Genomic DNA, 16,141 nt, shown 5'->3' on the forward strand with positions numbered 1-16,141 from the left:
ACTCGTTCGTCCTCTGTTAGAATATTGCTGCGCGGTGTGGGATCCTTACCAGGTGGGATTGACGGAGGACATCGAGAGGGTGCAAAGAAGGGCAGCTCGTTTTGTATTATCGCGTTACAGGGGAGAGAGTGTGGCAGATATGATACACGAGTTGGGATGGAAGTCATTACAGCATAGACGTTTTTCGTCGCGGCGAGACCTTTTTACGAAATTTCAGTCACCAACTTTCTCTTCCGAATGCGAAAATATTTTGTTGAGCCCAACCTACATAGGTAGGAATGATCATCAAAATAAAATAAGAGAAATCAGAGCTCGAACAGAAAGGTTTAGGTGTTCGCTTTTCCCGCTCGCTGTTCGGGAGTGGAATACTAGAGAGATAGTATGATTGTGGTTCGATGAACCCTCTGCCAAGCACTTAAATGTGAATTGCAGAGCAGTCATGTAGATGTAGATGTAGATGTATCCCGTGCCACCCAACGTGCTCTAGAAGGTCTAAGTCAACTACCCTGCCCAGCAAGATCTCCGGATCTGTCCCCCATTGAGCATGTTTGGGACTGGATGAAGCGTCGTCTCACGAGGTCTGCACGTCCAGCACGAACGCTGGTCCAACTGAGGCGCCAGGTGGAAATGGCACGGCAAGCCGTTCCACAGGAATACATCCAGCATCTCTACGATCGTCTCCATGGGAGAATAGCAGCCTGCATTGCTGCGAAAGGTGGATATACACTGTACTAGTGCTGACTTTGTGCATGCTCTGTTGCCTGTGTCTATGTGCCTGTGGTTCTGTCAGTGTGATCATGTGATGTATCTGACCCCAGGAATGTGTCAATAAAGTTTCCCCTTCCTGGGACAATGAATTCACAGTGTTCTTATTTCAATTTCCAGGAGTGTATATGAGATTTCTCCTTAAGTTTTGGTTGGATGTTACAAGCCTGAATACCAAAGGATAGGTTGCATGCTGGTTTAGGTGTGGGTTCGGTTATTTTTTTATTTATTAATTACCTTTCAGGTAACAGCCTAAACAGTGCTGCTTCAATGTATTCGTGCATGAACTGCTGACATAATACAACAAAATGTGAAGTGAATCACTGTGTTGTGGTGAAAATTTACTTCATGCAAGAGGTATACAAAGTGAATATCAGAAATGAGCAGCCACAAAGCTGCAAAGAATAGTCCAACAAGAATTCAGACATGCACATTTAAGTAACATCTCAGAAAAAGGGATGAACACACAGAAACTTGGGTTTACAGTCAGTTAAGAATATCTTTACTGTTTAAGTCTTCCATATATTGCTTATGTACAGGTTTGTACTAACTTTTTTCGTTTGCACAATGGAACATAGTGTGAATTTCCATGTACAGTTTAGTTTACATATAAATCACATGCTGACTGTAGTGATTGACTTAAGTTCTCTTGTTTTTCTTGGCACAATTCCATGAGATTTAAAACATTCATTTACGCACAGAATAGGTTAGTAGTGATTAGACTGATGGTGAGGTCAATCTTTAGGCAAGGCAAAAAATAGCTCTACTTCTATTTTAATACAAGGTGTGGTTATAAAAAAACTTGGACTAATATCACAGAATAACTACACATGTGTCAAAGCTAAACGACCGATAGCTGTGAAATATGAAGCTTTCTTGGTTGACTGCAGCATCTCTGATGTCTGCAGACAAATCAGTGTGGTCACTGCCTTTGTTTGTGTAAGAGCTATTATTTTATTTTGCTGGAGAAATGGTAAGTGTAATAATAGTGCAATGAATTACCGTGAAGTTTCAAAAAAAAACTTGGAAAAAGTGCTACTGAAAACTATGTTTTACTAAAAGAAATGTAAGACAAAGACTATCACATACATGAGTTTTTGAAGGGCTGAAGTGTCATTAAGATGACTGAGAAGATGTTGAAGTAGATTCCTGCCCGGGATGCCCTTTAACATTAAAAAGTATGAAACTATCAAAACACTAGATAATCTGATTCAGTCTGACCACTGGTCGAGTATTCAGTCAATTTACAAAACTGTGGCAACTGAGGAAGATTGCATAAGACAAATTTTAGGTAACCAAATTAACATAAGGAAAGTGTGTGCAAAACTTGTAGCATGAATTCTCATGCACGGTGTATACATGGACAAGGAAAAGAAATAATGAAGAATGTGACTGTGTGTGTGTATTTCCCGATTTGATCAATGACTTGTGGCCAACAGATTGTTGTGTATCATTGTGGATTAACTAATCTCCAGTCTTCTAAATCTGTAGTTGCAACATGTGCATTGTAACAAAGCAAACAAGCAAATTATTTTCTTGGAACTGCTTCATGAATTAACCAATTTTGTTGACTGCACTTCCTTCAAACACCAAAACATTTTGGATTTTTCTCGGTTGAAAATACACTTTCTCCCGGGTGATAATAAATTTTTCCCCGTGTTATGTGAGAGTATACTTTTCCTCAGCACTGTAAAAGTTATCAATCCTTTGAATGTTTATGGCTTTATACACCAACGTAGAATTTCCCAGTACTTTAGAAAATGAAACTGGGGGGGGGGGGGGGGGGGGGACACATTTCGGAAAGATCTTTGATCTGCAGCAGCAACATGTACGCTACATAGTTTCATGTTACGAAGATATAAATTCGAATTCCACCAAACACCGCATGTTACTTTCCAAGGCACTAAAATCGAGTTTGCGAGGTGCTTTTGTAAGCCAGTCATAGCTCATTTCATATGATCTCACCAGCTAATGACAGCATAGGACACGTGATGTAGTCAGCCAATAGCAAGATCACTCTTAAGTAGTGCGAACACACAAATAAGAAAAGTTGATGGTTTAAATTAATATACATAATGTTGCTACAAGGAAAACAGAGGTTTCACATATAATCGCAGTCTGCTGCAAGAGAAGCTAAGCTTCCACATATAATGTTGATCTTTTTTGCGCGTGTTACACTTTAAGATATATCACACAAATGGACCAGTAAAATTTTTAATAACGGCGTAAATGTCTGCGCTTCTGAGCTCGAAATTCTTCTAGATGGTTGCCACCGCTCTTGCGCAGCTACGATGACACAGGAAGCCTGTATGTTTGTACGTGTAAAACATTAAAAGACCATGCACCATGTCACAAAAGAAACAAGACTCAGAGGACACGTCAATTTCATCAGAATTTCGTGAACCATACTAAAATGCATAACTGGGCTTAAAGTGCACATTCGTATGTCCAAATTCGGATGTAAATTTTCTTGAGTACCAGTACTGTATTATCTCATGTTTGGTTCTTTATTATGGCATAATGCCATGCAAGCTAGAAGATGGAAAACATGCACTTGAAATGCAGCAAACCATTGAAACTAGCCAGCAGTGTGAAATTAAATACTTCATTTCAAATAAATTGACTGCCTCGGTGCAAAATATTAATAAATGTCAAATATCTTTAGCAAAGCGACAAAACTAGCTTTATTGTTCTGCAAGGTGATTAATGCTTGACTGTCAGAAAAGTGGAAATAAAACCTAAAAATAAGAACATATTTTAGCCTTCTGTAATTATGCGAATGTATTTTAATTCATTTGATAGTCCCGGCCACAGAAAACCGTTTTGTTTTCATTTGATGTGAGATTTATAAATGAAGAGGAAACAGCAAAATCGCTAAGCGTAAACACAGATGACATGGCAATTACCAAACTCCCCATCACAACTCACACCGCTCTGTGCATCAGCCCCGGATCCGCGATATTTCCGAACCGGGGAAATACTAGATAGTGGTGCCCAGCCACACATCCGAAGCAAGAAGTGGGAGAAGGTACTACCCATACGTGACTCAACTGCGCATGCACAAACTAATCTGATGTCAACAGCTGTCACGTCACGCTCATCAGAGGCAACCTGTCGTTATGAATCATTGCATAGTCTTTCTACAGCCTTTGACACACTTTGCTTTAGGCAGACGCTTATATGAGCGCAATGTTTTGTTGTTGTATATGGCGAATTTTCTTTGCACCTTAAGTTTTATTTTCGTTTTTTCTTCCTCTTGATGATGTTTTGTTGCTGCAGTATTATCCTCTAGACATGGGATACAGTAATATCCTTTGTTGGAGTATTGGTTCTTACCAGTCAAAATCACAAAAATTTAACTGAAAAGTAAAACAATTAAACATACCCGGAATTCTAAAAACATTTCCCTGGTTTTCTCCCAGATGAAAAAATTCCTGGGCTTTTCCTGGATCTCCCGGTTTGTATACACCCTGTGATGATGGAACAAAAAGCAAATCATGAAAATGATCATAGTTCCTTGAAAAGATTGATAACATGTGAAAAATCTTAATTTTTTACTTATGATCAAGAAACTAAGCACCAGTCCTTGCACTGAACTTCACTGAGACCGAAAAAGATTGAATGAGCAACTCAAGAATCAAAGTGATGATGGCTATTTTTTACAGTATTAATGGAGTCGTGTATCTTCACTGGGTTACTGAAGATCAGACTATGAATCAACATTATTACATTGAGGTCCTTGCCAACTCCTTGACAAAATAAGAAAAAAATTATCTGAAATCTGAAAGAACAAGTCATGAGTTCTGCACCAAGACAACACATTTTCTCGTACTGCATTGTCTGTTAAGGGATTTCTAGTGAAGTACAGCATCACACTGTTAGACCACCCGCCTTATTCAAATGACTTAGCACCATGTGACCTATCTATTCCCTCAAGGTCAAATCTGCATTACAAGTCTGCATTTCAGTCCATTGAAGCAGCAAAAGAAAAAGTGACACCCGTCATCAAGCAATTGACTAAGAAGGACTACCAGCACTGTATCCCTCACTGGAAAATTTACATGTAGTGTTGTAGGGACAGAGGAGTGGAGTCTACTGAGGGTGACAATAACTAAATATGTATGTTTCTGAGGTCTGGACTGTATTACCATGCAGAGTCTAGGGTGGAGATGTTCACCATCCTGGTTAATAAGGAGTCCAGAATTAATTTACATTTATCATGATCCAGAAATGATTGTACCATGGACTATGTCTTAAATCCATCTTTTATACAATTTTATGTAAACAGTGCAACTGCTTTGTAGTTTACACCGTGGAGCTAAGCAAGTTGACTCCGTCAACTCAAAAGTATTATTTCCTGAATATATCCTGAAATTTCACTTACCTATTGGATTCACTGTGACTGATGTTGGATTATACATGCTTTTAAAGTCACTGGATCAGATCAGATGTAATCATGTTACTAGAGCAATCGTAGACAAGGGAAGGAGGTATCATTCTGCTGGGTAACAGGGAACGTGGCAGTTCAGAGAAATGAAGCTTACATAAAGCACCTTAGGATGCCTGCCTAGCAAATACAATTTCACTATATGCTAGGGCTGCAAAAAAAAAAGTGCAGCTGGTAAAACAAAATTACACAGCTCTGGCATTTCTCTTTCTGAGTATTGAGGCAGACTGAAGAAAAGGTCACACACTGTACCAAAACCCAGTGCTTTTTGTGATTAGTATAGCACTAGATATACAGCAGCAGTCACTATTTCAGAAATCTGTATAATTACAGCATGTTCATCAGTTCAATGCTCTTTCCCTAATGAGAAAGACATTTTTGTGAAATTGTTGTCCTCTTAAATTGATTAAAATATTGAGGAGACAGGGATGTTTTACCTGTATTGTGTGTAAGTACAGTAATCCTCTAAGTTTGCACTATCTTATGAGATATGTGAGTCATCTTTTAAGTTTATAAAAACTAACACTAGTTGGTGGTGTTGGGGCACACATCACTATTTTTTTGAAATTTTATTTGTTGCTCTTAAAACAAAGGCAGTTCAAAAATTGGACAAATACTTTACTTACAGAGAGAGTATTAAGAACCAGTGCTGAGGGAAAATAAAATTCACTGTAAAGTTCTTCTTGGATGATTTTTTACAGTTCTTGTAAAGGCCTAAATATGATACTGCCTTTAATCACTTCTCTAACTTTTGGTAAACTTCTTAAAGTTTACTACTGGTTTGCAGAATTCTCTATGGGTTGAGCTTCAATAAACTACTGATTTTGTGCAGGTCAGCCAAAATTCAGTTGTTTGTTCCAAAATGTGACATTCCATAAGACAGACATGTTTAAGCACACCAAAATTGCAGTAGATTCTATTTTGCATGATCATGCAATGACTTAGTTTAGCTCCTCCACTTGGCATGGATTCTGGTGTTAATCTTGTTTCTGGATGATTTACATCTACTTTTTGGGCCTGAAAAGTGAATAATTATTTATTTAGTCAAGCAACTCCTGCATACACAAGATATGGAAGGATATTGGACAAACTTCAAATTTTTCTAACTAAATTTCACATTATGATTTGTGATATGAATTTTAAGCCATAAATTATACAAAACTGCTGAACAGATTAGCTGATGTGTGATGATAAACTAGTAACTGAGCACAGCACAGCTCATCATACTAGATGACAGTTCAGAAACGTAGTCAGCTGCACATAAAAATGCTGAAAATTAAAAATAAAACACAAAAACATAACAGCACAATTCAGATCAATTATAGATTATTACAATAAACTTACACATACTGCAGGACAGAAACACTATACACTAAGGGCACAAGAACTCTTAGGACAAATCTGATTGTAGATATTCATCAACTAAATAAACACTTAAGTACAATTTTTTTACTTTATTCATAAACGCGTTTCTGTTTTCAATACTTGATAGTGGTAGTTTATTGTAAAGTACACTCCCCACATTTCTAACACCAAGCAGGCTTTTGGTCAGTCTTTTACACTATTGAGGTGAATGTCGGCACAAATATAAGTATTATGTTCATGAACCGGTTTATTGGTCTGAAACAAATGCAAAGTCTTATTAACAAAAGTCACAGTTTCTAATAAATAAATGCTGGCAACAAGCAGTATTTTCAATTTCCTGAAAAGAGGCTTAAGAGGAGATACATGGAGATATCTGTTTCATTACCTTCAAGAGCCTTGTTTGCTTCACAAAATTTTTTCCAAATACTGGCCCCCCAAAATCAGATACCATGGAAGAGAACTGAATATATTTAAGCAATACTAGCATATCTATTCACCATACAGTCAGTCAAAGGACAGAAAGGCAACACTACACATAAAGAGAATGTCAGGCATACATTCAAGTTGCATATCCCTAAAACCACTGCAAAAGTATTAACTGTACCAGATCAGATAGCTGAATGTGTGGAGTAACCAGGACAGCAACACTACATGGAAAAATCTTCCATTTCTGAGCTCTATCACTAAAAAGTAACCAGTAATAAATATCAATGTCACCACTTCAAATAATGACTTACTCTGTATCTTTGGAGTAAGTCCCAACAACAACAGCAAAAACAATAAATAAAATATAGGCTTACCTAAAACAGTTCTGGCAAATGTTTGAATAATGAATTTTAAGCATTTGCTGTTGAAGTATAGAGCCAGTGCACTAATTCTTTTATTAGTACACCACAGAGACAATAATGCACAGAAAACATTACTAACATGGTTGTGGATAACAAGGATGTCGCAAAAGGAAATGTTTTGCTTCAAAAGAACAAGTACATAGAAAAGTTTTGACTAATTTATGTAAAAGTTAATAAATAAGAGACCGTGTTTAATAGCTGTAATACTCCACAAATCAGGAGAAAAGAATTCGGAGCATTTTAACTGATTCAACTGCAGATTCTTGGTGAAACATTGTATACTGCATTAACTAAATGAAAACAATTTTTGCCATGTTTTGAAAAACTTTTGCAAAACAAAACAAAAATTGTTCACTTGATACAAATTTAAGACACTTACAAACTGGTGTTTAAAAGATTCACAGTTCATAAAATAATGAGTGTAAGAGTGTACCTGAATGCAAATGTAATGCAATTACTCAAAGAAAACTGGGACATGGTAATCAGTAAATTAACGGTGTCCTGGAGTAAGTCTCAATTGCCACAAATATTACAGTTTTCTCGAAGACATTAGTGTTCACACAAATATCATAAATGAAATTAGCATCCCCTTTACTAATTTTCAGTGATCTGGCACTCCAGTGTTGATTAATACCAAAAAATTGTAATCACATTTGACCTGAAAAGCCACACTGTTGCACATGCAGAAAGAGAAAACTAAAATGTACTAGATTTTTTGATTGTTTTTTCCTGCATTAATAGGTGAAAGTATGCTGGAAGAACATCATTTGTAAAATAAAATTAAATATGTTGATCTTAATGTAAACAAGAAGACTCAGTCAGGAAGGAATATATGTGGACAAAATTTTGTTGCAAAGGTCAAATACTATTTGAAACTGGCAACTGAGAAAAAATTGCTACTCTGCTGCTATTAGTAGCACCTATTAGTAACAACAGGATATCAGACAGTACTCTAACACCTGAATTCCTTAGACAAATAGGCCAAATGCTCCCAAGTTATTATATTGTGAACATAAATACAAGCAGTACAAATGAGATAATTAATACATAACAAAAGGAATGAATGATGTAATCAGATATGACAAAAGAAAAGTAGAACATTGTGTCGCACAGACGGAAACTTTCGAAATGGTAAAGTTAGGGAAGCAACATGTCTGCATTAAATTTTGAATGAAACTCAAGAAAGAACATCAGAAAGACACACACCAAAGGATGCAGGAAGCCTACAGTGATGAGTGCTTAAGCCATACTTGGTGTTAAGAATGGTTCACATGGTTTAAAAATGGCAGAATGGAAGTTAAAGCTGACCCTCATTCAGGATGCCCTTCGACATTTACAAACAACACCCATGTCAGAAACGTCAACAGAATTGAGCATGCCAATCGACAGCTGACTGTCCAAGATATTGCAGAAGAATGTAACATTTCAGTTGGATCATTTCACGAAATCTTGACACAGCATCTTGGAATGCATCATGTTGCCACAAAGTTTGTACCACAGCTTATGAGTCAAGACCAAAAAGACCTTCACCTCACAATCTGTGAAGAGCTTCTGGATCACACAGACAAGAACAAGATGTTTGTTAAGAGAATAATAACTGGTGCCGAGATGAGGGTCTATGGTTATGATGTTGAGACCAAGGTTCAGTCTCCACAAGGGGTCAGGAAAGGTTCTCCAAGACCAGGAAAAGCTTGTGAGGTCATGTTAAACGTTAAAAGCCATGCTTATAGTTTTCTTTGATCCTGAAGAATTAGTTCATCATGAATTTGTGCCACAGGGACAAAGAGTTAATCTACAATTCTACTGGGACTTTGCAATGCCTGTGAGAAAATGTGAGAAGGAAACAGTCTGAAACACGGCCAAAGAATTCATTTCTCTTGTATCACAATAATACACCAGCACATTCATCACTCTTGGTGTGTGACTATTACACAAAAAAACCAATTCACTGTGCTGCCTCAGCCTCAGTACTCTTCACATCTACCCATGTGGACTTTGTTTTTAATTTCCAAAGTTAAAAACCCTGTTGAAAGGACAAAGATTTGCAATGGTAGATGAGATAAAAGAAAATCTGCAGACTGCACTTTGCACGATGCAACACAAACCACACCAATCTGCCTCCAGAAATGGAAATGATGTTGGAAGTGGTGTATCAATTGTGAAGAAGAGTAATTTGAAGGAAACTGTGCACAATAAGTAAAAGGAAGTGTAGGAAAAAATTGTGGACAAAGTTCTGAAATTTTCTGAACAGACCTCACTGACTAACAATAGTATCTGAAATTAATGTAATTTTATTTGACTACTATCCAGATTTTTGTAGTCTTCTGCATTACACAAAAACATTCAAATGTCAAGGTTAAGATTTCTCTTACATGTACATAGAGTGGGGGGTCAACTGTTTGTTAGGTTGGTTAGGGGGACGGGACCAAACAGCGAGGTCAAGTCCTGTAATCTAGGATGGCAGAAATCACGGGAGGAGTAACAAAAACAGCAGAGTCTAATAAAGGGGAAGGAATAAAGTGCAAATGAAGAGCCCAGCAAGATGAGAAAAGAACAGGAGAGGGGTTGTTGGAAATTGAGAGAGCAATGGCACCTCAGAAACACTATGGGCAGTGGAGCACCAGTACCCTGCCACCAACCTGTCCTCACACACACACCATACCATCCTCACACTACAATGAGGGGAAGAAGACATAAGAAAAGGGGTAAAGTAGCAGCGCCACAGACTAGACAAAATGTAAGGAAAAGGCAAGGAGAAACTGGCTGGTGTGGAGGCAAGGTCAAGGCCTCCAAAACCAATGCTCACAGGGTCTCAAATTCCTGAGTAATATTAAAGGGCTTATATCTGAGAGGATGAACCCCTTTCATGATGGAAATTGATGACAGAGGTAATCGTGCAAGGGTCGTTTGCTAACACCTGATGCAAGAAAGGTGGGAGAGCATATTTAGTGTAAAGGACCAAAAGATGGGCAGTCCAGCAAAATATGGATCAGCATGAGCGGTGCCCCACACCTACAAGGGGGAAGGGGGTGGGGCAGCTCAACGTGGAGTAAAACATTGTGGGTCAACTTAGTATGGCCAATATGAAGACAGAAGAGGATGGTAGATTCCTGCTGGGAGAGGCTTAGGGAAGACCATCACATGATGGGAGTGTCCTTGATGACTTGAAGTTTTTTATTAGACTGGAGGGTAGCATCCAAAGAGTCAGTCCAAGATTGAGCAGAAAGTGATTTGATGTAAAGCCACAAATCTGCTCTCGGAAGGGTCACGGATAGTGACAAGGTAGGTGGCCACGCCCCCCTTCCCCCTCCCCTCCTCCCCCTCAGCCAGACGATCAACAAGTTCATAACCTACAATACCTATGTAGGTAGAAACACAAAGGAAATTAACCAAACATGCAGCATCATCACCAAGATCAGTCAGTCATAATATCATGAATTGCAGACACCAAGAGGTGGTGGAAAAAACTTTGAGCAATAGCCTGAAGGCCACTCATTAAGTGCATACACAACAAAACTTGAGTTAGTTAGTTAGTTAGTTATATTACTTGTTCCATGGATCATGAACACGATTCTTTCGTAATGATGTGGAACGTGTCAAAGTACACAAGATTCATTTATCCCAAATAATCATTGTTAGTCTTATATACGGTACAATTGTTAGTGCTTACTGTATTTCTTTGGCCTATGTCCAAAAATTCATCTATGGAGTAGAAGGAGTTGTCATTCAGGAATTACCTTAACTTACTTGTGAATGCCGATTGGTTGTCTGTCAGCCTTTGGCATTGTTTGGCAATTGACCAAAAATCTTTGTGGCAGTATAATTCACCCCCTTTTGTGCCAATGTCAAATTCAATGAACGGTAGAGAAGGTCACCCTGCCTCCTAGTATTGTAGCTGTGGACTGTGCTATTAATTCTGAAGTGATCTGGGTTACTAACAATAAATTTCATTAGGCTGTATATATATTGTGAAGCTACTGCCAATATCCCTAATTCTTTAAATAATTGTCTACAAGATGATCTTGGATGAGCCCCAGACATTATTCTGATAACACGTTTTTGTGCAATAAATACCTTCTTTCTTAGTGATGAATTGCCCCAAAAGATGATTCCGTAAGAAAGAAGTGAGTGAGTGAGGAGCCCAATAGGTAGTCATGAATTCTGCAGTGAACACCCAACATGTGGCAAGCTAGAGATAATATTCTATGCCATCAGAAGACATGAGGGGTATCCCACACTAGGCAGATTTAGAGCTCTTTTTAAAAAATTGTCATGGTGAAGAGAAGCAAGGTGGAGCCCAAGTGGTAAACCTTCACAGGGGCAGGCACTGGTGAGCAATGGCCTGAAGCCAGAAAAAGCATAGCATAGCAGGAGGGAGTTGGGGAAGAGCAGATAGTGATGGCACAGGAGACCAGGAGCTGGGACTGCCGAATCAAAAGGGGTGGGATCCCAGCATCGACGAGAAGACTATTGACCAGGCTACTGCAAAAGCCGCCAGTGGCTAAATGGATACAACGATGGTGAACCAGATCGAAGAGGAGCAGTGTGGAAGGGCCAGCTGATCAATAAACTTGGCACCTGTAGTCCAGACGAGACAGAATTAATGCCCAGTAAAGGCGGAGAAGGGTCAAACCATCTGCACCCAAAGAGGTGTGGGAAAGAAAGCGACGAACATCAAATTTATGATAACATTCACCTTGTGATGATGGATATGGGGCAACCAAGCAAGCTTGTTGTCAAAAAGAAGACCCAAGAAATGGAACTGTTGCACCACGGTCAGGCATTGAACTTCGAAGCAGATCTCTTGACCAGGGTGGACCATAGTGCGGCGACAGAAATGCACCACCTCAACTTAAGAGGAAAGAACTGAAAACTGTGCTAGAGCGTCCACATGGAAGCATGTAGGATGGCACCCTGCAGCTGTCGTCCTGCAAGGGCTACTGAGTGGAAGCTAGCCCAAATACATGAATCATGCACATACAGAGAACGGTGACCAACATTCTGATAGAGGCCACAAGTCCATTAATAGTGATGAGAGAAAGGACACTTAATACACAGCTTTGTGGAATGCTGTTCTGCTGGGTTTGAGGAGAGCTGGGAACAGTACCAATCCAGACTCTGATGGAACAGGAACTGGCAAATTAAAATCCCACTCATGGTGCATAACGAGGAAGTGATGACACCGTGCAGTGTCGTAGGCCTTACAACAGCTGGCGAGAACTGTGAAAATATGGTGGCACTGAGAAATGGCCCGCCGAACCACAGTTTCCAATCACAGTAGACTATGGATCAGAGACTGTCCCTCCCAAAAGCTGCAGTGAGAAGGAGATGAAAGGTTCTGAGATTATAGTAACTTGCAGGGGACTTTTGTCAGGCTGATTGGCTGGAAACTGTCAAAGGATGATGGATCCTTGCCAGGTTTAAGGAAAGGAACTGCAATACTGTCTCTCCACTGAGGGGAGGAAATGCTTTCGAGCCAAACCTGGAGGAGATAGTGCCACTGTGGAGGACTGAGGTGTTGAAGCATTTGGGTATGGAAGGAATCAGGGTCAGGAGCTGAACTGTGGGAAGAACCCAGGACCAGAAGCAGTTTCCATTCAGTAGAAGGTTCATTGTGGGATTCCATCTGACAGGGTGTAAAACAAGCTTTTCCAGAGGAGGAGGGCAGCTGGATAGAAGGCTGATGCAGATGCCGACACCATCACCATTGTAAATTGGGTCACAAAGGTGCCTGCAAGAACTGATGAATCTGTACAAAGGCCACTGGGTAGGGCAGATCCTGGAATGGAAGGCTGCTGTTGAAAACCTTGGAGGATGTGGAGTGTAGCCCATGCCTGTGATGAAGGGACAGAAGAACATATAGAAGAGAAAAAGCATTCCCAACACACCCGTTTGCTCTACATGATTAAGTAATGGACTTTGGCACGAAGACGTTTAAAGGTAAAGGACTGGTGGAGGAAGGGTGCTGCTTAAGATGTTGAAAGGTGCTACAATGATCACAGGTAGTGGTGGCAAGATTGTGCTCCACCATGGAATAGGCCAACAATGAACAGGGCCTGTCAAGTGAGGAACGGCAATGCCAGCAGCGTGGATTACCTTATCAGACAGATCATGGACAACTTCATCATCAATACAACCTGACAAAGAAGGTGGGAACGTGACCTAGGTGGTATACAGAAGCCAATCAATACGAGGAAAGGCCAGTGGGGTAACTTGATCAAAGGGAGACCAGAAGGAAATGAGATAGTCAATGGGAAGTGGTCACTATCATCACACGTCATCATGTGGTGATGATTGTAAGGAAAGAAATGAGATGGCTAACCATAATTAAGAAGGCATAGGTCATAGTCTGAATAAATTAGTCAATGAGGAGCACCCAACTACATGAAAAAGCACAGCCCCATAAAGGGTGATGGGCATTAAAATCCCGAAGGAGGAGGAAGGGAGGAGAGAGTTGCTAAAGGAGGGCAGTTAAGGCAGCAGATCTAGGTGGCCTGTCAGGAAGTAGATACAAACAGTGACCACATAGCCCAAGGGGACACGAATGGCAAATGCTTCCAATGGGTATGAAGTGGGATCCATTTACTAACAATATCCATAACAACCAATGGGCAGATGCAACTGTAGGCCCACAAAGGGCTGAACTTGTTCCGAATGGCACAGAACCCATGAAGGGTCAGTGAGTGAGTGTTAGTACAATGAGTTTCCTGGAGAACGACACAAGGTGTGGAGTAAATGGCAGTAAGAGATTGCAATCCTCAGAAGTGATAGTAGTATCCACTTCAATTCCATTGAATAAGTGCACAGTGCGTATCCACGTGGGAGGCAAACAGGACGGAGCAAATCATATCGCCACGTCACCATACATCACCAATGATCATGGGGTGACATCCATAAGTAAGAGGTCACACTCAGATTGTGAGGGGGGAGATGACACCTCTGGGGACACTGGGGAGCCCTTTTCCTGGGATTTATGTTTCTTCTACTCCTCCTCCTCCTCCTGCTCTTTCACTGGTTGAAGAGGGCAGGGAATGGAGGGAGAGCACACTTCTTCAGGGCACAGAAACTAAAGAGAGTACGCGACGTTGGGGCAGACAGACTGTGTGTCCTGTGGCCAACTTGTGGTTGCAGGTCTCTGGCCTGAGAGATGCCAGGGGGGACCAGTCACAGGAGGGAGACTTGTCAATGCCAGGAGGTGAAGAAGTGGTGCACTTCTTCGGTCAGGTAGAGGGAGTGGCACCAGAGGCGAGAAAGTTGGAACTGCAGAGGAAAGAACTCAGGTAAGGAAAAGGTAGGAGGGGGAAAGGACGTAACAGAAGTAAAAGCAGAAGTCACTGGCACAGAATGTGGTCAGTCAAATTTCTTATGAGCCTCAGTGTTAAAATACATGATCCAGGGCTGTATATTCTTGCATCTTCTTTTCTTCCTTGTAAGTCGGGCAGTCTGGTGAGTTTAATGAGTGCAGTCGTGACAACACACAGGAGTGGTGGAGCACAGGCATTCCCCTCATGGAGTGGTTGGCCACAGTCACCACATGGAGAATCCACTGTACACTGTCAAGATGTGACCGAAATTCGAGCACCAAAAGCACATCATGGTTGGCGGGATGTACAACTTCATATAAAACCAGTAACACATAACCTTGACCTTCTCTGGGAGGGTATGTCCCTCAAAAGTCAGAATAAATGTGCCAGTATCGGTGTAATTATCCTTACGACCTATCTGCACACACCAAACAAAAGAAATGCCCTGTCATTCCAGATTGGGTTTGACAGATGTAGTCTCTATGAAAAATTACAATTAGAATCGTCTTAATGTAATTACTGCATTCTACACCAGAAATACTTTAAAAAGTTGTATTTAATATGCTTTTGATTATGTGGTCTTGGTTAATGGCTGATAAGAAAGAAAATTCTACAGCAATACAATATGCAGAAAGCAAGTTTTGAAATAATTTTAATATTTTCATTGTCTTTTTTAAATGTGTGAGTGAAATTTTGTTTTTCAAATTTATGGCTGTATCAACAGTTGTTTAGAAATTAATCATTGCATGTGACGTTTGCAAATTTACATCCATATACAAACCCCTAAACAGTTTTTTTTCTGCTTCCTGAAATTTTGCAGAAAGCAAGTTTTGAAAAAACAGTCCTCAGTTGGGGAAGAAATAAATTTTAGGCACAATGTGACTAAAAGAAGGGATTGGTTTATAGCACAAATTATGAGGCAACAAGTAATTGTCAGTTTGGCAATGGAGGGAAGTGTGGGGTGTTAAAAAATATTAGTAATCAAGTTCAAATGGATGTAGGTTGCAGTAGTTCTTAAGAAATGAAGGGATTTGCACATGGTGACTAGCACAAGGAGATTCATAAAACCAGTATACAGGCTGAAGACGAAAACAACATATTTTTGGACAGATTCCAGTTGGATACTGACAGACAAATTAACTCATTTTTTAAAGAACTAAAGGCTGTTAAGATTTGGTTCCTGCATGCATTTTCACATAGATATGTGAATTTCCTGACAGGATCAAAACTTCCAAGTAGCTTCAATATATCAAGATTGTTTCCATCACTACAGTCACTGTCTCCTCAATGCTGCTCTCTAGTTCAACAGAAAGACAACTTTTGTGTTGCCAGGTGTTTTATGGAGGAAATTCTTACGCCTTGGTCCTTATGACATTATGAGGGCAGCCCATAATAAGTCAGTCCAAAGGTTA

General features: G+C 40.0%; 1 protein-coding gene across 2 annotated transcripts in view; it reads right to left on the reverse strand.

Moving 5' to 3' along the window:
• Window positions 1–5,750: 5,750 nt before the first annotated feature.
• Window positions 5,751–16,141, reverse strand: part of LOC126298958 (host cell factor homolog hcf-1-like) — a 44,287-nt gene continuing 33,896 nt past the window's right edge. The window contains exon 4 of one of the 2 annotated variants that reach the window (XM_049990575.1): window positions 5,751–6,229. In XM_049990575.1, coding sequence (XP_049846532.1) covers window positions 6,159–6,229 — 71 coding nt within the window. In that variant the 3' untranslated portion in view covers window positions 5,751–6,158. Of the gene's footprint in view, window positions 6,230–6,402; window positions 6,833–16,141 lie in introns of those variants that run through there. The other variant, XM_049990576.1, reaches the window with a different exon arrangement.

Source organism: Schistocerca gregaria, chromosome X, assembly GCF_023897955.1.
Source record: "Schistocerca gregaria isolate iqSchGreg1 chromosome X, iqSchGreg1.2, whole genome shotgun sequence".
Lineage (NCBI taxonomy): Eukaryota > Metazoa > Arthropoda > Insecta > Orthoptera > Acrididae > Schistocerca > Schistocerca gregaria.